This window comes from Haliaeetus albicilla, chromosome 2 (assembly GCF_947461875.1).
Source record: "Haliaeetus albicilla chromosome 2, bHalAlb1.1, whole genome shotgun sequence".
Taxonomy (NCBI): Eukaryota; Metazoa; Chordata; class Aves; order Accipitriformes; family Accipitridae; genus Haliaeetus; species Haliaeetus albicilla.
Genome location: NC_091484.1, coordinates 58792435 through 58819648, shown reverse-complemented (window position 1 = coordinate 58819648; position 27214 = coordinate 58792435). Strand labels below are relative to the sequence as shown.

Here is a 27214-nt window from a genome sequence, read left to right as displayed (position 1 = left end):
CTTATTTATATAATATTTGTGTAGTGCTTTGAGAATATGAAGTTTTTTCTTAACATTAAGGAACAGTAGCACTATTACTCAAATAGAGCCTTAAAGAGAGATTCACTTACTTCTCTAGTTTGACTTACTTCTTTAACATGAAGAAAATCTTTAGCCTCAAATGAGATGGCCATGCCTGGGACTGGAACATCATCATCGTGAGCTGCACTGTACCCAACATTTGTCCGAACTGCAAATGCAACAGGTTTTGTCTGCAAAACAAAAGACAAACAGCATGAAGATTTCCCTTGCAAACACGTACATATGTACGAACATATACACAGAGGAAGTTTTCTGTAAGTTGTCTTTTTAAAATCATAAAAATTACAGAGAACTCACGAAGTGTCCATGTAAAACATCATGAAGCATCACGTTTACTTACCTCAGTTATTTAATATCAACACATTCGATAGAATACAAGTTTTTTTCTAGCTGGTAGTGCTCCAAATTAATTTGGAACAAGTCAAATCAATAATTAGAAGTCATAAACCATTTGGCAATCCATATACAGTGCTCCGCTTGCAGTTCTGCTGCTGTGCTTACCCAGAGCTACGGAGGAGCACGTGACAGCCCCCAAGTAGTCTTCAGGGAAATCACAAATTAGGAGGAGCGGTGTCAGCAGCTGCAGGTGATTCCTAAGCAAGACATCTCACTGCAGAGCCACTCTGAGAATGCAGTAATGTGCCCTCAGATCATCAGGTCGTTACCACATACCAGCCACAGAGAGATTTGCTCGTTCTCATAATTCATACTACAACCTATACCGGCAGTTGATATCAGTGAGTTACAGGATCTTCACAAGTTTTGTTTTCAAGAAGCAGTTGCAGGAAGAGTCAGTGGCCCCCCTGGCCCCACAGCTGCCCTCCAGCATCCCGCACAGCTTCTCCTTCCAAGCCCCACCGGTGCTGAACAGCTTTCTGCACAGGTATGGTCAAGCAGGTAGTAACAGCTGCCATCGAGCTCAGCTCAGCCTATAGCTATAGAGGTACAACTCTTCTCAGAGGTGCAACCAGAATACAGGAGAACCACCTTTATTCTGGTTTATTCTACACCAAAAAACACCTTGAGCTTGCTCTCCTGATAGAGGATATCACACAGTGTCCCTGGGACCCACCATTGTCCTATCCCAGGCTAAACTTTTAGCCCACTCCAATATCCTCCACAGTGCTCTTATGATCTAGTTTGAAGTCCCTGTACATTATGGCTAGTAAAATATTTTTAAAGATGTGAACTGAGTCTCTGAGGTGCTCACGAGTGATGGAGGAAAGCATGACGTAAGTTTTCGTCTGAAAATATACTAAAGCTTCTACCAGACAACAATTTTAGCTTTATTAGTTGGTATCCATCATCACTTTGGCTTGGTTAAAAATATGGTCTTTCACTGAGATGACAAGCAAAAAAGTATCTCATTTCCTCCATAAGGAATTGCTTCCATTTATTCTCAAAAAATAGGATATGAAAATGCATCCCCTACTTCATGACAGCAAACCCAATTATCTGAACCCAAAAATCATGCTATATTTTTCTGATTAACAAAAGTCCCTGCCTGCTCCTTCCAGGATTAATCTGACAACTTGCATAGTGCTAGAGGACAGAAATCTGCCACATGAAAATACCTGATAAAATAATGAGGGAGGTATATAAATAATTCTAAAGACAGTATCATGCCACCTGGCCTGGAAAGGACAGTTGGAAATAAAGGAAGAGAAGGTTTCCTGTTGCTTAATTTAGGTCTAATGTGCTGTAAAAGCCACAGGATTCCAATAAAGCCTATTTCAGAACTCCTTAAATAGCCCCATGTTTGAATGAACTACCACAGTCAAACAATTTACATCTAAATGCACATTCTAGGAAGGCTTTTTAATTTAGAAGGAGAAACAATAAGCTCTTTCATAATAGTGGGGTCAAGAGAGTCTCTGTGTCCAGAATTGAAATAGGCAGTTTCAATGGAAATAAATTTTGGAAGGGGACTGCAGAATGGGCTTCATGTTTATGTGGTACTCTGGATCGAAATATGTATTTGTACAAAGAGATGATCAGGAAATTATTGGAAAAGGACTTTATCCCATCTGTTCTTTCTTCTAGAAATTAGTGGGAAAATCTTAAGAATCTTAAAAAAGGTTTGGTAGAAGGGCTTTAAAGACTGAAACTGGTATCATTTAAACAGGCACTTATTTAAACTGGAAAGCCTATGGCAGACTAAAAAATTAAATACAGCTGAATATATTTATGGGTTGAAATAACACATCCCAAGAGTTCAATGTCTTTCTTGGTGTTTAGCCACGATTAAAATATTGCAAATAGTCAATTGCTTTTCTTTCCAGGTCACCTGTTCTAGAAAAAAAAAAAATATTAACAAATTAGAGTATGTAAATGCTATGTCCCTTAATAAGCCCTTAGTAAGTTCACCTTGTCATTACACAGATGAACTGTTAGAAGAGCATCAAGATATGATTATGCATTCATGATTACATTTCTGAAAATGGGCATTTATGAGAATGATCATCCAAAAAATAAAGTTTGGTGATTCCGTCACATCAATTTAAAAACCTTGCAGTGTTGATGCAACACGGGTATGTCCACTTCCTAGCAACTCAAATTTGTATCTCATTCAACTTCTCTACAATTCTCTCAGTTGTTGCTAGCACTTAGTTACCCTACATAAAAGATAGCTAACTACTACAGAACTAGGCATACCACAAAGAAAAAAAGTAGTCACACCGGCACTGAACTCAGTGATATCATGTGTCTTCCTTAAAATAAAAGATAACATAAATTACTGGATTTTAATATTCATACAAACCCCCACAACTTTCCTGAATTTAAAAATTACAGACTAACAGAGTTGATGCTTTCTATGCTATTACTCATTTCAATACTGAAAATACAGATATGAAAAAGCATTAAATTGTCAAATCTCCCAAACAATACTTCATCATTGAATAGTACAGCATGGAAAAACTCATCCATTGTTATTAAGAACGATCTTTTTTGTGAACTATAGTAAGCTGTCATTGTAGAAATGTGTCTCAGAACAAGAATAGAAATATTAAGGAACAATCTTTACCAAACACTAATGGGGGGATAATATGCTTGCTTATCCATTCTCACATTTGCTGTATCTTCTAGTGAATATAAAAAATGCTCAGTAGAGTATTGTGACTTACTCCTAATAGTATCAGTGGATGAAAGATTTTAGGCTAAAGACTTTAAAATCTCTGCTGCATTGCAACAAACAGACATCTTCAGCAAGTTAATGTCCTTGACATACTTCTCAGAAGTGATCTAAAATTTCCTAATAGAGGGCAACACCTGACTACCCAAGAAAAAGAGAAAAATGGTAACTACTCCAGAACTATCTTAACATGAAAGATAAGTAGCAGGTAAAAAATCCTGTCGTTTTCTGTCATCAAAAAATTAATGTAAAACTCTGAGTAGAAAAACAAAGTAGAATATTGAGCTACAGATATTTACAGAAACGCTGTGTCCCATTTTAGATACTTGTCATACTAGTAGAAAGGGACACTGAATTACTATGGGATTAGACTACAATAATTCATCTAATTGAATATTTAAAAGTAATTAATTTATAAAAGTTAAATGCTAGCCTTTTTACATAAATAAAGAATTCTGAAAGTTTCAGAGAATTGTCAAATTAACTACTTGTTTTCTTGAACTACATTGTCTTGAACTAAAAAAAAAAAATCCAGCTGTTATGTAATTAGGGCCTTATGTAAAAAAAACCCCTTTTTTTGACATATGCATATGTATATTTTAAAATATATCTAGCATTTGGTTATATATTCTACAGTTCTAAAATTAGACTGGGTCAAATAGTTAAGCACTTTCTGTTCATTCTCTAAATCTCCATGAAAATGTGATGGCAGTTTAGCACTCAGTTAATCCACAGGCTGGACTACAAGGACAGATGCTCCCAGACGTTAAACAGTTTAACATTTCATCTCTCTCAAGAGAACAATGTAGCCTGAAAAAGTTCACTTATCTTCAGAATGAACATTTCCACCCTGTTTTCCTTTTTTCCCCTGTAAAAATACAACATTCCACTGACCAAATAACCCCACAAGGAGAACAATAACCAGACCATGAACATTACCATCATCTGTACCACTAGGGCAGCAGGGAACATGCTCTGGCATGGGGGTTCTTCATGAACCAATTTCAGCTTCTGATTTAAACTCAGAATATAAATCAACAAAACCTTATTCACCAACTGTTAAACCAGCTTTGGCTTTGGCTGTACACTTCTGGTAACAGTCATAAATTAAAGTGGGACTAAGGAGACCTTACTTCATTTTCTCTTCTTCCATCTGGATCTCACTTCTTCCTTTTGGTTCACAAATTATATTCACTTTATACATCTTCATGCCAACCCTCATTACTAAGTCAATACTATTTACAGTATTATTATACTCTACTACTTATATTCCCTCACTCTTTTTTATGACTAACTTGTACTGAATGCATACACAAGCATTTGCACATTGTATCTGTCTCAGTCAATTTGTCAGTTTAAACGAGTTTGCACCTGCTTTGTTGAATTTGTATTTGAGAAATATTTACCCAATAACAGAGCAAAATAACACAGTCTGTTTTCTAGTAATGTACTTAAAACATGACAGGACCCTTTTTTTCCTATAACTCATTTCAGATTTTTTATGCTGTGCCATAAACCCAGTGGATGCAGCCCCTGCGGATCCCAGCCAAGGAGGCAAATTTTCTGACACAGAATTTGCTCACAGAACAGGTCATCTCCCTCATGGCCACTACTTTTGGGAATGTTGCTTGATAATCGAGGTACCTCTATTCCCCATCCACTACCAGAATGTAGAAAAACAGAATAGAGCATTCTCCAAACCGTTTTCTTTTACAGCTGAGGTTGTCCTATGTGAAGCAATGACTCTTGGGGCTACAGAAATACAAGCAAGGCTTAAGGCTGCCTTTACTTTCTTCAGCAGTAGGTGATGAGTGTCCAGGGTCCCTGATCCATCTCATTTCTCACTCTATTACATCATTCCCACAGTAGAGGTACACTGCATTTACACCAGTTTAAATTAAACCAGAATGCTAATCAGAATGTATCTTTTATGAAGGCAATGCGAGCTAAGCCAAGGACTGACTCAGAAAATGACTTCAGTTATCATTTTGACAAAGTGCTTGTCGACGTTGGCATCTGTGTTAAAGTTCGGAAAATTTGTCTCAAAGCAAGTCTCCTCCCTCACTATTTCTACATAATGCTACGCATCCTTCATCATATCCACTTTTCACAGACACCTTATAACTGTATATAACACCTTGTAACCTTATGCTGAAAGCAAGGAATTATTTTTCTCTTGGGTAATGAATATAATGGGTCTCTCTCGAAACACTGCCAGGTTTGCATTCATGAAAATTTAAAACACCACACAATTTTTCTCAGCTGAGGAAAGATGATACTACTACTGAACTTTTCATTAGTAGTCTTAGTAGGGAGTAAATATGTCAGATGATGACCTATGTTTGGCACTATTTTCACAGTGTAGCCCTGTACATAGTGTTTGGGCCATAAGCAATGTTAATACCTGACATAGGACAAAGATCAATAGCAATGTGATGGCCTGATAACTGCTGTCTTAAAATATGTCACTTTATTTTGCCCTGCTGTTGACTGAGAGTGAAATATATAAAGCAAAAGCACTTAAAAACCTAGATGTTTTACAGAATTACATGATTTTCATTATTATTTTAAAGAAGTTTACAATGCTAGGAAATATATACTGTCACAAAAGCAGCTCAAGAATGCAAAAATAAACAAAAATAATAAAAGAACTTTCTTGTTTTAAATTTTTTATTTTGTACACTAATTTATACATGTTACACAAGAAACAAAAATCAAACCCATCTGAGTACACAAACAATTCACAAGAAATTTACGTCCTAAATGCTGATTATTGCTGGATCCTCATTACAGATAAGTAATTGGACAATCTCTAACAATAGCATCTGCTCAGCAATCTCATTGCTAAGGAAGCAATGACAATTCATGGATGTCCCAACAGCAAATTGGAGTATACCTGCTGTCACTAAAAGTAGTGATCAATAATATCACTTCCCAGAAAAGATTAGGCCTTCTTTTACTGGTGTTGGTGTACGTATCAAACAAGTCTGGTAGCAAGACAGAACCACAGAATAATTGATGTTGGAAGGGGCCTCTGGTGTCACCTAGGCCAACCCCTGACCAAAGCAGGTCTGGTAAGATCAGGCTGCTCAGGGTTGTGTCCAGGTGAGTCTTGAGCACTTCCAAGGACAGATACCACAACCTCTCCATGCATCCTGCTCCAGTATTTGCCCACCCTCATGGTACAAAACCATACAGGAACTATGGTTCACTCATATATCTATGAGTGAGGGACATAAAAATCTGTAATGGACAACAACTACTGGATGTTATACTCCAGTACAAGGCAAATGAAGTGTTATCACAAGTGGAAATCACCAATTTCTAGTTTTAAATGGGAGTGGTCTAAAAGAGGGTGGGGTTTTTTAACCACTAGGTTAGAGGGTTTGTATGTGTGTGTGATATACTATTATTTCAGGTTAAGACAGCCATTGTATTACTTTCCTACAGCAGACAGCACTGCCCTCATAACCATCTAATGCCTGAGGCTCAAGTTTTGAATTAGTGCCTCCCTGTGCAAGCTGCTGTACTCAGCACTTCCAACAAAGTGAAGGAGCTGAAAAACAAAAGTACAGTGGGAGAACAAAACACAGTAAAATTGTAGTTAATAAGTAGCAGCCTGAGCATAACAGTAGTATAATGAGATTCAAAGTCTTCTAAATTAAGGTTTTTGATAGCATGGATCTCTCTCCTGAGGGGTTTGGGAGAGAAGTGGCCAGCCAGAACATGTAGTTCTGGAGCCAAACTTCATTACGGACTCAGACACTGAGAAATTACTTGATCCAAGTACGTCTTACCATCTATTTGCAAGACTAAAGCAACATGAATTATGCCCAGCCATTACCAGTGCTTGCAGTGCTACCTTACAAAGGGTTGGCTCACCAAGTTCTTGCCTAGGAAACACCACAACCGCTGCTCTCCAGCACCTGACAGTAACATGCACCTTCCTGCAAGAGCGGCCAGCAAGGAGACGTGCCCATTACACAAGCCGCTGCCGTGATCACACAAGCCACTGTGCCACTGCTGTGATCAGCCTTCCTCTTGGACTCTCTAAGCAGGCCATAAGTGACGCTGCATGGAAACTCAGCTATTAAAGCTTAAGCGTGATTTTCCTTAGGATTGAGGCCACTAGTGGAATTTGCTGAGGAAACTTCTGAATCCTTCCAGTTCCTTGGTATCCCTGCTACAGCAATGCCTGCTCTCAATGTTAAAGAAGAGAAATAAAATTTAACACCTCCAGCTGGTACAAAAGAAAGTCTGGCCAGATCCATTTTTTCTTACCAATAGGTAGGCTTCAGAGATTTTTTTTTTTTTGTCCTCTCGTACTCTCTAGAGATGCTTTTGTTACTATTTTAGCTCATCTTCACACAGAGCTTGAAAGTCATGCTTCCTACTTCCTTTTACGAAATCATATTCGGACAGAGTCACCAATGTCGGTTTACATTCAGCTCAGGAGGCAGCAAAGACTGAAATAGCTTTAGTGACGCACACGGAGCTTTCTCATATGAGTGGGGTCTTTTTTTTATTAGAACATAATGCCAAAACTCATCGGTGGATGTGTGTGTCTGCGTGCAAGTATGCCAGAAAGGTGGCTCTTTGGTACCACCCACTTGGGGAGTTAATGGGAACAACTGGAAACAGGCATAGCTGAAGAAGTCTGTTTGTGCTTACTGAAAACATGCTTATTCTGGCAGCAAAAGCCAGCAGATGAAAACTGTCGTTTGCAATAAAAATACTGCGCTGGGATTTCAAGTTCTTTTTTTCAATGTCACAAATGAGGACATTTTATGCTTATGAGACATTTTAAGCTTATGAGACAGCATTTTAGTAGATCTTAGCTTTTTGGCTAAATTGAAGTTCACATAGAGAAAAGATCTGCAGTAACAAACAAAAATTCTCCAGGAAAAGCATAAATCTGTGACACAGCAAGCTAAAGTAAACACTAAATAAATAAAAAATGCAATGGTTGGTTAAAAATGTAGATACTGTTATCAAAAGCTCCTGAAAAAAAAGCTGTCTCATTGAAAATGTTTCTTAATTCAGTATTACACATGCAAGTTTTATTGCTAGTTCCAATATTTAAATAATTTTGCACTTCTTTTTTTCAGTTGGGTCAGAAAGTCTCTATGACTGCTAGAGCTAAAGGTCAATGTTGTTAAAATGTTTGACTTTTACAGAATACGTTAACCACGTGTTCTTTAAGAAACTATGCTGAAAAATTCTTCCTTTATTAGAAACATACATTTTGTAGCTAGACTGCTCTATTTCCAGGAGTTATATGAATATGTGTCCCAAGGATGATATTTTAGAGTTTGAAAAGTCAAATGTTATATTAGCTCTTAATTAATATGCCGAACAAAAACTGAGAAGTTATGTCAACACATGGTAAACACTACAGCTGACTCAACGCTCCTGCCCCTTTCACATGATTACATTTTATGCCATAGGTTATGTTATCCTACTCTTCAGCTGAGCACTTATTGTTTCTGTGCATCTTACACTGAGATACTTCTCATATATAAATTCAAATGGAACCTCTACTGCAAATCTCCCTGACAGCCTAGATACAGATTACAGAAATTATAACACATAGCACATACATTTAAAGCTGTGCTAAAAGAACATTTATTAAAGTTGAAAGTTAAACATCCCAGACTTAGGAAAAGTGAAAATGGAGGTACCTTTAACTTAGGGGAACGGTGGTGGTATCTTCAACTTAGCCGTCACTATGTACAGTATTACAGTACAACCATTAACTTCAGAATCGTATATTCTCCCCCGTCTCAGTACTGCACCTTACTTGCATGCAGGAAGGATCTCCCCTTGCGACAGATCAAGAATGTATGGAACACAAGGAGCTCTCTATAGTATCCTATAGCTCTCTGATGGATTAATCTTTGCCATCAGAGTGAGGCTCACCCAGTTCAACAGAGAAAGGCAAGCAGTCTTTAAGGGATGATTTATCTCTTTTTAAATGGCATGAATCACCTTTTGCCTCTCCCTATCCCCCCAGCAGGGAACTAAAGCACCAGTCCCCGGTTATCCAGGCATACCAAATCCTACTCACTACTCAGTGTTATGGATGGAAGGTTTCTTAAATTTGTCACTTAACGTTAATGGAAACTTTTGATCTCAATCTGTGACTTAGCAGCTCAGCTGCAACACTATAAAAGAACAAATCAATGCTTGCACAGCATTCAGATAGCTTCTCCACAAGGCCCCACAAACTCAAGAAATCATCAGAGAAGTGAATACTTCTCGCTTCTTAATATAAAATAAATACAACACTGGGCCACTACAAGAAAGAGAACAAGGAGAAACAAATTAATCAACAACTGCTTGTTAAAAGTAATCAGATTATACAGTGAAGACTATAGCCTTATGTATCTGCCGAGGAAAGTTAAGCTAGCACAAACCACTTTACATCATTCATTTTCTAGCTTTGGAGCACCTGATATTGTATACTTAGTTTCGGGGTTTTTAACTGAATTTTGTGTGTGTATGTGCAACTTTCTATGTTTAAATAAAACAAACAAAAAGATCCCGTTAAGTAGTACATTTCTAGTGTCACACTGACATTTTCATACACCATCAGTAGGAATGAAATCTTTATATCCTCTGCCAAAAACTCCTTGCAATTTCAATCGCAGAATTAACAGACTGCAAATGGCTTAATATTCTGTAAGAGGAATAGCATTAGAGTTGAGGTGCACTTTGGCTGTGCTCTTCTCAAATATTTGCTGAGAGCAGAACAACTGTGAGACTTGGGAACTAGAGCTATTTAAAGCAAAGCTAATCAGAAACGTAGTTTTAGCTGAAATTTTTCTTTTTTTTTTTAAATAAAGTTTACCTGAAGCTGATATGAAGCATATAAAATATTAGGCCAAATACCTTAATTTTGGCAGAATGACAAACAAAAGAAGAATAAATTCTACATCACTAACTTCAGCTATGATAACTCTCCTGTATCTATTGTAATCCTCCTTTTGTCCTTTGGGCAAAAATGCACATCTTGAGTCCTCAGCCTGGCCATCACTGCAGCCATGAACATCTGGGAGACCAGTGAGCACTTACCCCTTCCCCTTCTCTTTGCATAGAATTGTTCCTGGGAGGTTTAGCACCAGCAGAGCTGCTGTTGCACTGCAGTTCTCCTGTCCCATTATAGTAAGAGTCATGCCCTTGCCCATGTGTTCTGGAGATCCCGTTTTGCCAGAAAAAAATCCTCCAAAGTTTTCAGATTAAGTTAGAGCAGCAATAGGGCTTCTCTGATATAAGCCAGGAACCAGGCAGAATCATGCAGGGGAGAAAGCAACATAAGACTGGCTAAAAGCCAGGCTTTGGGTCGTTCTTCATCTGAGCTGTGCCAAGAGCAGCCCATAACCAGGGCCTAAAGATTTATGAGAGTTCTCATCCCATTCCTGTCCAAAAACACTCTCTCACAGTAACGCACTAGAAATGGAATTACTTCTTTTTAATATTTCCTAATATTCTTATTTACTTTTCCTTAAGACATCTCATTTGGTTCCTTGCTCGGAGCACAAGATAAAACAGGTTTCTGGGTGGGTGTATGACATGCGAGAGTGAAGTGCTGTGACGATGATATCCTTACAGAATATATTATACAGCTGGTGCACAGCTAGTCATCTAGCCAGCAGATGAAACACTAGCTGGCAATAAACCTTACTCTTATTATAGCCGTGGAACTGCTAAGGTTTAATTCCAGGTTGGATGCAGCAAGAGTTATTACAAAAGCATGAAATAAAATGACACAGAATTGTAACAATTTTCTCTTTGTAAGAAAATGAGACACGGCACACAAAAACCCCAAAGTGGTGGTAAGAATTCTAATTTGGGTTTCAAGACATTTTTAATTTACTCTACTTTCTTCAGCTCAGTGGACTGAATTTTCTGTGGGTATGCAGGGACGTAGTTCCTCAGGCTGAGCCAAAGCAAGTGGAGAAGGCCATGCTCAGTCTTACCAGGGAATCAACCTGAGCAAGACAACACCCTTGAATGATACAGCTGCCTACCTACGCACAGTTGTTTTGTCCAGACAACAGGTATTACACATACTAGCATCTTAATAGTAAGCAGCTGTCATTTACACGCTGAACGTTACACAGGGCTTTACATGCCTTCACCTGTTGTTGCAACGGGTTCTCCTGGGAATTGACTGGAGTGGTTTGGACTGGTTAAAGGATCACCTTCAAGGGTATTAGCAAAAATGATTTAATAGGAATTTATAAAAGCGCGACTTCACAGAATTCGATGGCAAGGTTCACTCTATTACTTAATACATAGATGAAACGTATACAGGAAAATTAAGTTAGAATCAAACTAAAATTATGTACACAGAGACTGAAGATGCAATAGGGTAAAAGACAAACCTACAAAGGAAAATCAAGTTAGAATTTATTTCTTGTGATTTGTACAGAGATCAGGAATGTAAAAAGGTAGGGGAGACCCTCCCGTTGAGTCACCAGGTTCAGAGAAGATGCCCTTGCTTTCTAAACTATTGTTGGAGCTTAGGTGCGGCTGGATCAACTCCTAGTCCCAAACTTGATCAATGGTTTATATCTAAAGAGGTTATGAGTATGATAGCAGCCTGAGATTCATTCACAGTTGAATAAAGTTTACGACAGTGACATATATGGATTTGAAAAGCAGTATTTGTAATATACTTGCTATAGAATATTCAGGTTAGTACACACACATGCACAAAGACACTAAGAGATATATACATACGCAAATCAAAGATGTATACCTGTTAAAAATTCCCCTCGAGTTCAGTGAAAATATTCACGTCAAATGCTTTGGCACCTTTCTTAACAGGCGAAGGCTTGAGCCTCAAGGAGCCTAGAGTATCAGCCCAAGCCTCGTCAGCTTTCAGCGACAGACCTCCAATCTTCACAAACTGGAGAGTTTGCGATCTCTGAGAGGTGTCCCACTCAGAGGGAGATGCTGGTCGCAGCCCGCTGCGGGCCAGGAGAACTCAAAGGGTCTCACTTAGTACCGCTCTTCATAGGTTCATGAGATGATTGGCTTTAGTCATCAGCAAATTACTGGGATTCCAGTAGCACTGGTACTGTTTCTCATGAGTTACAATTCAGATAAGGAAGGCTCCAAGGCTGTCAGAGAATGACTTAAGATTCGGATACAGGATGCTCCAAGGCTGTCAGGAGAGGACTGAGATATGTCCCAAGGTTGTCAGGACATGACTAATTATCCCTACTCCCATCCCCAGCCTCCGCCAGGCAACAGGAGTCCTTGGTACAGTCAGTGCAGCTCCCTGCCTTAGCCATGCGAGAGTTCCTGGTACAGTCAAGGGACACTTAAGCGCCCAACTCATTACACTAAGGCCTAGCGAGACTCCCTGAATTTGTAGATCAGCCCAGAGAGGGGGGAAATGCACCACCACAGTGACTGCCACTGACGTGAGAATCAGCCCTTCTCCCCTCCAACCCTCAGACTGTCTTGACCTTTGTTTTGTAGGGCTTAGTTTATATTAGAGAAAATTTAGTTTCTTTCTCATTGCCACATACTGTAGAGGGGAGAACACCCAAAGGAGGATGAAGACACTTACCAGGGGACCCCATCACTTCTTCCTCCAGCTGGTCAAGGGGAGTCTCCCCTTTCCTTTTTTTTCCCTCTCTTTCTCTCCCCTGTTTTTTTCTTATTTTCCCCCCAAAGTACCTTTCACTATGAAGAGTTGATGTATGTCATCAGCTATGGATCTGGTGATACAGTTTTGTGCATGTTAGCATACCTAAACACCCTTCGTGCGTCAATGTCATTTACATGCAATACGAAGAATTAGTGGACAGCAAATACAGTTTGCTAATAAGCAACTAAAACTCTCCATAAATAAAGCTTCTAAAGGAACAATTTTTAAATTCTGTATCTTTCTTCTAGTATCAAAATTATATAAAATCCATGGCTATATTCCAAGGAGATCTGCAATCCTTTTCAAACTGCTGGTAGTCAACCGGAAGGTTGTAAATGGTCATTATGGCATAACTCGTGTGCACAGAGTGATATTGGGGATACAGGAAAAGAGATGATAGAATTCTGTTCTTTCTTTATTTTTTAATTTAAATGAATTTTATTAATAGCCATATTCTATGTCCATATTTATTTAAAAAAATTAAGAGATGAGAGTGAAGCTTAAAAGTAGAATATGAAGATGCAATGCTGTTAAAATGTTCTATTTTTGTGAATAAAAACCTGTTTACAAGATATGGAGAATGGAGAGAGAAAATAAAATCAGAAGGTATTACTTAAATAATGTATTTTAATCTTGTTTTACATCTGTATTTCATCCTAAAGAAATACTCTTCCTTGCTAGTGTGAATAACTTTTTAAGTGAGTCGATTGGTATCAAATTCAAGATTTCTAGTGCTTGTTTTTATGGCTTTGTTCATTTTTTCAGTTGGAAGACAAAAGCATGTTTTACTGGTTTTCATCTAAAATGAATTCTTTTCTGCACAATGGGAACAAAAACTACTTAAAATGAATAAATATAAACACAGTTTTAACTTCATGCAGTTTTGTAATTTTTATATTACTTCAATGCAACATTATCTTGAGTTTTAAAATATTCATTGTAAAATAACACTTATTTAATATAGTGCATGATATCATGCTGGGTTTATGAAGGTTGGTTTCACATGAAACAATACAAATTGTGTAACTAATTAATCAGCATCCTTTCATTTGCTAAAATCTGAAGACAACCAACTCATCTGTTTACATATCATTAAACAATTTACACAATTTTTTTGTTGTCACTTTGCGTTCTCACCAATATGGTAACTGAAAGGAACTGGAAGTCCACTGCGTAACAAAAATCATGTCTTAATTAACAAAACAGAGTTGTGTGATAATTTGCATAATTAGAATTACATTAAAGAGATCGCATTTTCTGGAAAGGAAAAGAAAGATGTTGCCTAGCATAACAAATATGTAGAGCTTCTCTAAGGTTCATAATGCACTGTGAGGTAGACCATTGAAAGTCTCTGATTTAAGGATAAAATTAAGGAAAAAAAAAAAAAAGCCAAGGAAGGGAAATGGAAGAGACATGTTATAAGCAGTCAAGCCTGGAGAAGGTGATAACGGTTTTATTTGAATAATTACCAATCATATAAAGAAAGGTCATTGTCTTAATGGCATATTTAAACTATGTAAACATTTACTGAGAATGGAGCCAAGCAGGGTAAGAGTGACACCTTTGAATGTGCTGGAAACCACAGATGAGGAAAACAAAATAAAAGGGGCTCTTCTAGGTTTGTTCCTAACGAATTGGCAGAAACTGTTTAAGAACACGAAACTGGAAAGAAACAAGTGCTCATGAAATGGAAAAACTCACCAACAGTGAGAAAAGAGTGATAACAGGAGAATGAATGCAATGGTCTCCAGGAAAGCAGGTTTTAATATACTTTCACTGTATTCTCAAGTATAACTGCTTCCCATGGGAAGCAGTTCTCAAGGAAAAAAGTAGTTCAGGGAAGTGACAGGTCCTCAGTGAAATAACATTAAGGGCACAAATTAACCTATATGAAAAAAGATAGAAAGTATATAACCTGAAACTCAGGAAAGAATACTAAAGGGGAAATTAACATGAATAGAATAGAACCAATAAATAGGGGAAAAAATCAGTATAAAATAAATATACAATTAGTTAGCAATACTAAAAATATTTTTTCCTCCTGCTTTTAATGTATATTAATAGTCAAAAGCAGTTCAAGAAGAGTTATCTCATCCGAAGGAAAAATCTAAAACTCTATGTTCCTGACAAAGCAAAAATACCATGTATATTTGGTTCAGTCTTCAATTTTTAAAAAGTTCACTATTACTGCATATTTAAAGGGGGAAAAGAAAACAACAAAAACAAACAAACAAAAAGCCCCCCAGAACCACCCTGATGATGAAGGAGTAAAAATTCAGGGTAGAGAAAGAAAAGCACAGGTGAGACAGAGGTTTAATGAAACTCCAGCTATAGCATATTTTGCTCTGGAGATCTTTGAGCCGTAGTAAGTGGGGAAAAAGAACTATGACAAATGGAAGAACAGTCGAGCTAACTTCAGTTTCTAGAAAAACATAACTAAAATGAAAAGCTTATGCAGAGAAAGCAGAAGATAACACGGAAAGCCTCTATATGTCACACAGCCCTAACTTCTTTCTATAGGAGAATACACAGCAGAGAACCGTCTCTCTGCTGGACTGACTGATGCTCCGACTTTGCTCCTCTAATAGTCTCACAAGCAAGTTTTAAAAGTATTGCTGAAATAAGGGGACTGCAAAATGAATTGGAAAAGTTAACAGTAGGTTGTTATCAAATATGGAAGATGGATTAATTGATTTTCTGCAGCTTTGTATCAGTATTTCCATTAACTATTTGGATGATGGGATACAGAATGTCCTGCTTAAATTTATTAAAGATACTGAACTCGGAGAAACTAAAAGAACTGGAATAAAGTAGCAAGACTTCAAAACTGTCTTTCTAAACCAGAAGAATGATCAAAATAAAAAATGAACCAGAATTTAATCGGGAAAGTGGCAGATGACTAGACAGGACTCATCAACTCCATAAATAAGAAATGTTTAACTGACTTGACGGTTGTCCTAATGACAGGATTTAAGGACTGGATCACAATCAGAAGTGACTGTCATACATGCGTGAAAGACAGTACCTCATGGAAGATGACCAGGCAAGAAGAATACAGCCCACATGGCCCAAAACAATCTTTCCACACAATCCGAGGGGGGCCGGGGCCTCACCCAGCACGTGCTGCACCATCTCAGGCACAGCGCTTCAAGAGGGTGTGGGAAGAAGAGAAATGGTTTGGACAGGAACAGCCATGATGATTAGAAGCATAGAAAACAGCAGGGAGAACACAGAAACATTACTTATGTTCTAACTCCCACAGGTTTTAAGAATAAATTACACAAATACCTGTAAGAAATCGCTTTGGTACAGCTCATCCTGAGTTGATGTAGAAGAACAGACTTCTTGGGAATGCCTTGAAATCCCTTTAAGTCTTAATTTTATTTTACTGTGTGAGCTCTTTCACATTTATATAAGTTTATTTTACCAAATATGTCAATCTTATTAAACTCATTTAATTTTAGATTTCATCTCCAGTCTTTGCCAGCTATTACATCAAAACTGTGATTGATTAACACTACTTAAACATTAAAAAAAACCGAAACAAAAAAAACAGAAAAAGAAAAAAAGAAAAACAGAAAGATGACATCAATCACCAGGAAATGGACTGTAGAACTTAACATTCAAAAAACACTCAAACTCTCTCTGTTTCACTATTTCCACTTGCTTGGTCAAACTCATGCTGGACTTCATGGAGTCACCAGCACAGCTAATCTCTTCTCTCTTGCATATTTCACACTATTGTTTTCTATGAACAGAGATATTTCGAGTGAATTATTTTTTACCTACTTTTTGTCACCAAAGCAAACAGACAGGCTTTATATACATGTATATTGGATTAGTTAATTATCCTTTTCTGGTACTGTATGAACTTCTTGTGTGTTTAATAATGTGGCATTTAAGTGCTATATATAAAAATTCATAAAAGCATTCCTATGCACCTCACAATGGCAATATGCAGGCAGGGAAAGAAGCATAAAAAAAGACTAGACCTAGAGTGACAGAAGGAAAGATTTTTTTTCTTGGATCCTAAAAGAGACAAGGTGGGGTTTATTTCAATGGAAAAAGTTACTAAGTTGCTGGGCAGAAAACTAGCTTTAAAAAAACCAACCACCCTACTCAGGGCAGAAGTCACCTTTCTCAGTTAAGAGTTTTCTCAATTTCATGAAGTTCGTTGTTCTAGTTTTAAGTGGTTTAGGGAGTTTTGAGCAGACTTCAGGCTGAGATTTCAGCAAGGAATTTTTTTTGGTTTGTTCCTGTCACTGTGGTAAGAAGGACAAGAGAGGACCATGGCAAAGGAACTGACTCACCAGAAAGGTTTGAAGCAAGCCCTTGTGTGCAGGCAGATTGCTCCTACAAGAAAAGCTGACCAAGGCCTATTTGCTGCAACTGCTGCTCAGTACAGATGGTGACAGTGCGAACTGCAGAGGGTGCAGCTGTGGAATACAGACCCAGGAGAGATGGAAGGACCTGCGGCCCAGGTATCTCAGGTAGTGAATGTGGTGCATCATCTTCTAGGGAGGAGTAGGATGACACGCAGGCCAAACACCTGGATATTCATCACTTCTAGACAACCCAGATCACGAGATGCTACAAATGACTTCACTGACAGAGAGACTTAACTTCTAGGTGGTATGGCAGCTTGGAGAGAAGATATGGAAAAGGGTTTGAAAACCCCATGCAAGTGCATGAAAAACTCCATGCAAGGGTTCTGGATGCCCCCAATGGCACTAAGCTGTTTCCCAGGTATAAAAAAGTATTTACTACTAACACTTTAATATGTGAAAGGTTTGTCCACCGTGAAACTGAGTAGAGAGAAATAGTGATGTGCTGTCTCAGTAGTCAAACAAAAAGCTCTAGATGTATTTAAACATGTCTCCAGAGGACATAGCTCACACCAGTACAGTTTACACCAGAAAGTATTTCTGCCTGTGCTGGAATAGCCCCAGAGTACTACTGCAAAGTTTTGGGCAAATAAAACTGTAAGGAGGTAACTTGGAGAACTAATTACAGTTTACGGGAACATCTGGAAAAACAGCAAAGAGAGGAAGGGAAGAAAGCACTGGGGCGTCTTTTGTGACTGGAGAAGTAGCACGTTAACCTTCAGCGCTGAGTTTGGTTACAGGTAAAGGCCAGCACTCTGCCTCCTGTGGGAGGCTGCCACACAGGCTGACAGTGTGGGGAGGATACATGCCTTGGTGGGTAGCACAGGCCAAGATCCCCGACCCCGTGAGGAAAAGGGTTAGATTAATACTGAAGAGACACTCCCCTCCAGGGACACTGAGGGAGCAACCTGCAGAGAGAAAATGTCGCTCTGTAGTAGGTCAGGTCAGGTAGGAACTTACTGAGACGCAGAAAGTGTGGAAAAGTGGCCCATAAAGCCCTCCTAGATTCGTCACAATAAGGGGACTGCCTGTGTTTGAAGGGAAGAGAAACAGATGAAGCTGACCACGACAGCAGCAGGTGTATCTGTGAGCAGAACGGTCACAAAAAGACAGAAACAAAGTGGGATGGAAGCTCGGAGCAGCCAGAAAAATAGCCAAACATCCTGGATCACTGAACCCAAAGGACATCACCAAGAAGTTAACATTAGTATTCAGCCCTGCCCCCACAGTCAACCCACAAAACCTATGGCACATGAGAAAAGCATCAGGTATCTGCTATTCCCAGGCTGGTCCCAATCCTAAGCCACCACACAGTGCAGTGACTTCAACACCCACGCTCCCAAGAAACGGGCAGGGAAAAGGACAAGGGACGTGAACAAGGTGGTACTCCGGAGAGCATTTTGTTTCAGGATTGTCTGCTGCAGGGAAGCTAACATAGGAGGGACAGGTAACCATGCCTTGGCCTCCACAGGCCAGACAGGGAAGTGTTAGAACTTGTTGATCCAAAGCTTTTTACACCTGCCAGAAATGTGACACTTAAAACACCCTGAGGACTGATAAAACTGTCACAGAGGAGAAATAAATAAATAAAAAGGCAAAGAAGAGAGAAGGAGTGAGCCAGCTTAAGCCGTGAAAGGGAATGTTAGGAGAGAAATTTATGGGACGCTGTTCTGTCACTTGTCTTTGAGCAGCAGCTGACTGAGCTCGCTGGGCTACTTGGAAGCAGACCCAGCACGTGAGCTAGTACCACTCTGCACCACAGCACTGCTCATGGAGAAAATTAGTAGAAGTGGCACTAGACCTGGCCTTTAGCTTTACCTCTGCTGTAATTACTACAGAGCTCTCCCCAACTGGCAAAAGCACAGCAGTCAGCAAAGTAAGGACAGAGACTGTTGCTCAAAATACATTTTAAAACTCATTCCCCCTCCTCCTTTTCTCTCTGTACTTCATACCCATCACCTTCAACTGTCGTGCCAAGCATATCCAAAGTGCAAAACTGTTCACTATCTGCCTGCTCTATGCAGCTTGGCAGACCTTCTTGCTAAAAAGTGTATGTGTTAGTCCCAAGGGTCACAGGGAGGAAGAAAATTCTGGTAAGTGACCAGAGTCTTAAAAAAACTCAGTGTCACAATGAAATACAGCTACCAAAGTAGCTGAGGCATTTTGATGGACAGTTGCCTGGCCTCAGTTAGATGCTTTTGTCATGCCCCCCCATCCTCCCTGACAGCAGCACTGTGGCCAGGTGGGCATGAAACAACTGAAATCTGGCAAGCGCAGCCCTACGTGGCAGGACTGGCCCTGGCTAAGCTCCCAGGGGCAGAAGCAGCTGCTGGTCAGGCATCAAGTCTGCCACCCTATGTGTCGATTTGGGTTTTTTGTTGTATAAAACTAATAAAATAAAAAAATTTCCAGTACAAATCCTATCTTTTCCAGTTGTTTGCGCTTTCGCAATTGGAGGTATAAAACAAACACCATTTAACTTTTTTCATCAGCTAAAACTGTAAATGGATTCCTTTTATTTACTCTCATTTTATGTAACAAGTCAAAGGCAAAAGGTATAAACAGAGTTTAAGTTGGAAGTAACAATTTTATTCCCCTTTTTTACAGTCCAGCTCAGTATAATGTGTTCTGGCCATGTAACTCAATGTTCTCACAAATCCCCGGAAGCCCAACCCTTTCTGATTTAACAGCACCAGAATTATTTACTCACACCTTTTCTTCCTTTTTTTCCTGCACAGGATCAAATTAGCCATTTCTGAATTCAGAAGGAATAAGAGGATATTGGTTTTATGTTCATCCTTGTATTGAGACTATATTTTTCTTTGCTTCTGACATTCAGAAGCACTGAATTATGGGAAACCAGCACACAAAAGGAAAAGCATTTCTGAGACTTTTATGCTGGGTGCCCAAGGGAATGAAGCTCACAGCATCACACTTGGAGGCTGTGTGGGACTGTGCTCTGGTGCTCGCCTGTGCAGCCATCCCACACACCATGACCTCTGCACCTGGTAAGATTTCAGTCTTTCACACAAATTTGATAGAGGGAGTAGAAGTCTATAAATAGCAAGTTCTCTTAAGTTTTGTGATGATAGGTGAGCAGGTAAAAGAAAAAAAAGTTTAAACAGTGCAAGTAAAGCACAAATGTCAACCACACTTTGCAATCAATCAGAAGTCAAAGTCACAGAAAAAGAGTGTTTAATTGTAGTACTGGACAGATCCTTTCTTTTGATGGTAGTACAGTAACATGACAGCGTTAACAAAGAGAAATTCAGTATGAAAAAGGATCTGGGGTCTACAAACTATGTTTACTATCCTAAATATCAAATTAAGTTAAATATTAAACTCAACAAAAGGTAACATCAAGACTTTCTGTGAAAAGACTGTGTTCTTTCAAGCAACCTGTGAGAGTGTTTTTTCTGCCCTGCGTTACAAGCAAGCAGTGAAGAGCATGCTGCCTTTCACCAGCTTAGTACATTATACCAGATTTGAACCATTAGCATTGAAACCAACCAATGAATTCCTCGGGAAGCAGAAGCCGTAGCTGACCCAGTAACCCTTGAGAGGCTTAGGAAAAGCTTAGAGCCTTTAAAAGCATAGCAGACACAAGCACCCAGCAGATCCTCCATCATAAATATTGTTTCCTCTCTGGAAAGAGAAAATCCTACCAGCCCAGTGAAAAGACCTTGGAAGACACATCCTTCTTCTCAGAAGGGGATATTTAGTCAGACTGCTGAGAGAAGCACCATCCCATGGCATGCAGGAAAGCAGGGAACAGAGGGAGGGGACTTTAATTCCTGGGAAAATGCCTCATGAGGTCAGGAGATTACTGCTGATCAAGCCAAGAAAAAGGATGCAACTGTTCCCAGAAGGAAGAGGGAAGGAGAAAACAACATGAAACCTTTAACCTTTTTGTTCACCGTATCAGAGTGGTGAACCAAAGGGTAATGGTAGCTAACTAGCTTTCACATCCCATAACATCGCAAGCCACTAGACTTCCTGGCCTTGTCATTTCTCTCCCATCAGCATTTCATGAACTGTTTCAAGTATTCTGAAGATTTTACCTTTCCTGTTCTTTTTTTTTTTTTTTTTTTTTTTTTCAAATTATAAAGGAAGTCTTCTATTAAGGTCACACTGGCACAGGTCTATTGACTTTTTTCCTTCTTCATCTTTCATATACATCACTGGGTGAATGAAGTTCAAGCTATCAATGCCTGACTTTAAAGGAAAAAAACAATTCAGTTCATTACAACAGAACTTGTACCCAGTGCTAAGAATAGAAAAAGGCCAAAAGGCCAGGAAAGTAAACTCCCATGTTAAACCACACCTGGCATTTCTGTAAATGGGCAATGCATATGCAGGAAAGGACTAAAATCTTCCAAGGCTTAGAAATCGCTACCCTTTCCTTTGCATACAGAGGAAAATGAGAACATTCACAAGTACCTGGAGTCTTTGAGGTGCAGGCTAAAGGGTATCCTCTGAACAGACAATAAGACAATACCTTGATATTATACTAAGAAAACTGTGACTTATCTACCTTTTTTTTTTTTTTTTTTTTAACAAATGCTACAGAAGATGTGTGATTTTTCTGTTCACTTTTACAGGCCATTTACATACAGGGTAACTGTGCTCTCAGACAGAATAAGTGAAGATAGCAATGAAGATATGTCAGTTCAGTGACAATCTCCCACAGCTATGCACTTCACCAGTTCCCGTCCTCAAAAACAACACTGTAGCCCTTCACACAGCATATCTTCCCTCTTCTGACCTGGACATCCAGGAGCTCTCCACCTTTAACGACATGCATCCTCTTGGCCCTCACAGACCTTCTTGAGCTTAGAGAAGTTCCCAAGAGGCTCCTGGATTTCACTGTCCTGACCCCATTCCTCCAGCCTAGGCCAGAGCCTCCATTGCTCCCCTGGCTTCCAGGCTGTGTGGGGAAAGGACACGATCCCCCTCCACTGCCCAGTCCAGCTTCAGCCTTTCCAACCTGGCTGCCCTCTTTACCACTGGCAGTCCTGTTCTTCGGAAATCTCACTGACCGCTGCAGTGGTCTCACTGACTGCCTCCTCCCATTCAGTATCGTATCCCTGCTCCTTCCTGGCTCCCTGGTTTCAGAGAGGATGGAAACTAATAGCAGGTTTTGAGCTAAATTTCGTGGTTGCAGTGTTAGAACATCCTGCCAACATTAAACAACCTTACTGAAATCTGCTTGTTACCTTTGCAGGGGAACAAAAGTTGATGTGATTCCACGGCAAGTTAAAACAAGCAGGATCAGTCTCGGTTTTACACTGCCTCTCAGGAAGGTAATACCTAACAAAACCTTCTTATTAAAGTACATTGAAGTACAGCCATCTTCAACATGCGTGTCCAAGGAAGGCTGAACAGCACAGCAAACCACAACAACAAATTACTCAGGTGAAAAAATGGAAGTATGCACTTTAAAAACAACTGAGGAAACACTGTATTGGTCTTGATCAAAATGAAGGATATAAAATCTTTATTGAATTTAATGGAGTTCATTAATTGTGAAATGGCAAGGTAGGTAACAAAGGAGGAAGCCCAGATCCTTAAAGCATGGCCAGCTCCAGCTCCAGCAGCTGGCACTGCTTTGCAAATGTGCCCCCCCATGGCAGTGGCTCCCAGGGACTGCAGCCTGCTCAGCCTCCGGGGAGGCTCATGCCTCCACGAGGGGCTCAAAACTCCTCACCCTCTCATATAACTCAACTAAAATACAAACTTGAACAGATAGTATGTGCATTATTTAATTATTTTAGAAAATATTGTACAGGATCTTAATCAACAAGACTGTTTAGGGTTAAGACTAAGAATATATTTCCACTAGAACTCTTTGGAGAAACACTGCTCTCCAACTTTGGTTATGGCACACGAAAGGCTGGTACTGAAAACTAGCTAAGGGAAAGCAATTCAGTATCTCCTAATTTTGCAAGCAGTCCATGAATGACAGACCCCCAGCCTCTCTGCCCCTGCCTTTTGACCACTTCTCTATTCATAATTTTCCATTTCTAACATAAAAAGTGAAGTTGTGTTACAGGCTGCAAATTTTTATTTCATTTACTTGTTCCAATATATAAATAAGCTATACTGATCAGAAGTTATAGACTTACTGCCTCAAATGGTACTTAAAAATTGATCTGGATTCGGGACTCATGAGTTTTAATCAAATTATTAGCAAATGACTGTTAGAAAGTTATAAGAATAGTTTTACTTAAGTTACATAAGAATAAATAATAACAATCACTTTCCAGAAATTATTCCGTTTCAGAGAAAGTTAATTTTATCAGTCTTTGGCGGGGGGTGGGGAGGAGAAGAAACATAATTTTAATCCTTTAAGTAGTTTCATCCAAACCTGTAAAGAATCAGATGCTCGGTTTTGCCTCTGATATATCCTGGCAAACAACTTCTGTATCTGTTAGAAAGTTCCAGGACAACTGGAAGTACAACCCATTAAGATACAATCATCTATAGGGCAAAAATCAATAGTAAAGTATCCTCTAAGCTACTGTCATGACAGGAGAACATAAATAACTAACTGACTGTTTTCAAAGTGTGATAAACCAGCTGCTTGAAATCATACCTATTGCTAATTTAAAATAAAAATGTGTTTTATAAAGAAGTTATAATCAAATGAGGGTGCTCAAAACAGGCAAGTCTCTTTTTTTCATTGCATTAATTCACCAGTAACAATCTTGCATTTAATACAAGATTCTTGATTTTTAATTAGCTATCCAGTATATGACTACATAATCAATTCCAATTTAGCAGGGTTACTGTCCTCCATTCAATGTTACTATTTCCATTAGTAACCTTTGCAACTACTATGCTAAACATATCAATTGTGAAGGCCATTACTTTAATGCAATAATCATAAATTGCTTTTCATTTGACATTACTCCTGGACAGAAAAATGACCAAGCATCACAAAGGGTAATTAAGAAATCATATATATAACTTCAAGTGCAAAGAACATCACATTGAAGAACCAGTCTCAAAGGGGAAGTTGGTGAGACAGAAATCTTGAATAATACGCCTTCCGAGGACGAAAAGGTAAGTTTCTTCTTTAAAAATACAAAATTACTAACACACCAAATCCTTACCAGAATAATACAAAACAAGGATAACTAGTGAGCATGCATAGACTAAGACCATGGCAAAGAGTTTTGTCCTTACTCTCCCTCTGATGTGTAACCAGCTTAAAGAATGAGAGCATTTTACCATGGAAAAATGTTGCACAGGTCTAAAAGGCCACAATAAAGCAGCTTATATTGCTACTTGCATGCATCCACGATTGACTGAACCTTGAAGTTCACAGCAGAAACTGAAGTCACAGGTATTAAGATCTGTGATGTGCTCTAAATATAGATAATTTAGGTCATAACCGTAAGAGATACAAACAGTCCTCTGAAATAATCCTCATGTGACACTGGTATTACTTTAAAAGGAGTATTTCTATAATAACTCTTGATTAAATATAGAAATGACAGCAGTGACTAAATCTAGATGCGGTATGGATTTTCTGTAAGGCTCTTCACACAAATCTGTCTGTGCAGTCACTGGACAGACAGAAATAAGGCTCTCAACAAAGCCGGTTTCCTTCTTGGTAAATCAAAGTTTTCTTTCCAGGCATTTGTATCTTTTAAAGATGTTTTATAGAAGGTTTTCAGAGATACGCACTCACTTCAGAAAAATATAAATAAATGAGACTATCTATAGCCTTTGTCACAAAATGGGAATAGATATTATCATCTTTCTAAATGTCACTAATCACTTAACATTTCACCTATTATCTTCACCGTCTCCATTAATTCCCAGAACCCTTGAACTCATGAACTCTGTAATGTGCTGGAGTATTTAAGTTAGTTGCTGAAGTTATTCAGATAAGATTTGAAATGCAGAAGACAAGGAGATGTACAGATGGCCACATGCACTAGGAGACAGTTTTCAAAGGTGAAACAATAAGGAACGTTCACATTTCTCATCTCCCCTCCCTGTCAGCTAATGGCTTTGTGAAAGCAAGTGAGCAGTGCTGCCAATGTGCATAGTTTTAAATTCTTGAATTATTTAGTCCTTATTCTTAAAGCCCGTGGTCTTAAAATTTTATGGTTTAGTTACAATCTCAGCTTTCATTAAAAAAAAAAAAAAAAAAAAAATAAAGCTAATATTCTAGTCCTTACCATTGTGAAAGAAGGCTTGAAAATGTTTCCCAAACCTTGCCTAAAGGCTCAGAAACTTGGGAGCAAACTTAATAAATGACATTGGTTTTAGTGTTCGGCTCGTGACTTCTTGAGGTCTGCAACTGGGGAAATTTCATTTACTTCTCTGATCTTTTTTTCCCATTTATTTCCTTCCCTTCATTGCCGCTTCATCACAAACGATGCTTCTCACATCTCTTGGATTTTTCTTTTTTGAAGTTCTTTGGGGTTTTCTCCTTCCTCTCTCTCAAAGGGCACTCACCACATCCTCTCTCCCTTCTCTCACTAACTCTGTCAGGATTAGCTGGATGAAACTCTGCCTGGCCCCTCAGACCTCAGTACTACCGTAATGCCTGCTTGGTATCCGTGCAAATCTTTTCCTTTCAAAGGCTCATTGGAGAAGGTGGGAGAAATGCCACCTGGCAAGTGAAGAAGTATTTAAACACCAACCTTCTACAGGCCTTGGAGACAAAAAAATAAAATGCTGCTGTTTCTTGTGACAGGCCACAGGCTTATCATTACATTAATACCACAGGCGTGAGGGTCTTGTCTTCCCCTGCCCGGAGACTTGCTTTAGTTCCTAACAGAAATTATCTGAAGTCCAGGTAACTGCCACGCACCTTGCTTTACCTTTTGCTTAGCTTTGCACAACTGTGTTGTGTAACACTTATTAAACATATTTTTGCAACTAATAGACAGTATTAACAAATAATAAAACTATGCAGAGTGGGCTGTGTGTGACCCTACAATAAAACGCAGCAGCGAGGAGTACAGGCACAGGATGAAGGCAGAGGCCCTGAACGACCCTGGAGGCCCAAGGGCTTGAAGCAACTTGTGTAGCGGTCTATGGCCTTCAAATGAACGCAACTTTGGGCACTGTGAGTAAAACCAGTCTTAGGGGTAAAAAGAGAACAAAGAACTAGTATCGGCACATGTAAAGCATACCACATACCACACCTTTGGTTGTAATGTGGAATTACAGCCCAACGCAAGCCCCAAAGCATGCGGGCAAACAGGTAAGAACAACCCAAAATGGATTGTATGTGGAAGAGGAAGAAGCCACCAGTATCAGCACTGTGCTCCTCCCAGTAGAGGGTGCTGATGACTCACTGCACCCCCACCCTAATCACAACAGCTGCCACTGACCTTAGGACTCAGCAGTGCAATGGGAAAAAAAAGGGTAGATAATTAGGAAGTTTGCGTACATGTCCTTCTAACGGCATATAATTTTAAACTATTGAAATTGGAATAACAATAGTTCTTTGATTAAACTAACAATAAATTCTTGGCTTTATTCCATATAGAGTACATCCTTTTGTCTATAATGGCCTTATGAGTCAAAACCTGGTAATAATTCAACCAACCACTTCCCAAAATGTCAATCCCCCCAAATCAAACGTGCTGGTGTTAAGAAGCGAAAAATAAAATTTGTCTCATTTTTCCTACAGATCACAACAGAGAAAGCTCAAACGTTTTTGCCTCCTCAAAAAAATACATGTTGTTAGTTAAACTTAGCTGCACAAATGGACAGCATTAAATCACTGTTCTTTTCCACATCACTCAAATTATTTGCTTTGAAGTTGTCCAAGGAGCAGCCAGCCAAATCTTTTCAGTATTGTATTTCTCCTATCTTTATTCTACTCTTTTCAACATTCAAGACTCACAAATGCATTCATTTTTTATTACTACAACTAATAAATAAACCAAACCCAAAGTTCACTGGGGTTATACTTACGTTTTT

General features: G+C 39.0%; 1 protein-coding gene across 11 annotated transcripts in view; it reads right to left on the bottom strand.

Annotated features, from left to right (window-relative positions):
* The window catches only part of CACNB2 (calcium voltage-gated channel auxiliary subunit beta 2), a 269194-nt gene that overhangs the window by 47678 nt on the left and 194302 nt on the right, over positions 1-27214 (bottom strand). For all 11 annotated transcript variants that reach the window (XM_069776370.1, XM_069776389.1, XM_069776379.1 and 8 more), the window contains one exon: positions 129-251. In XM_069776370.1, the coding sequence (XP_069632471.1) occupies positions 129-251 (123 nt within the window). The remainder of the gene's footprint in view (positions 1-128; positions 252-27214) is intronic.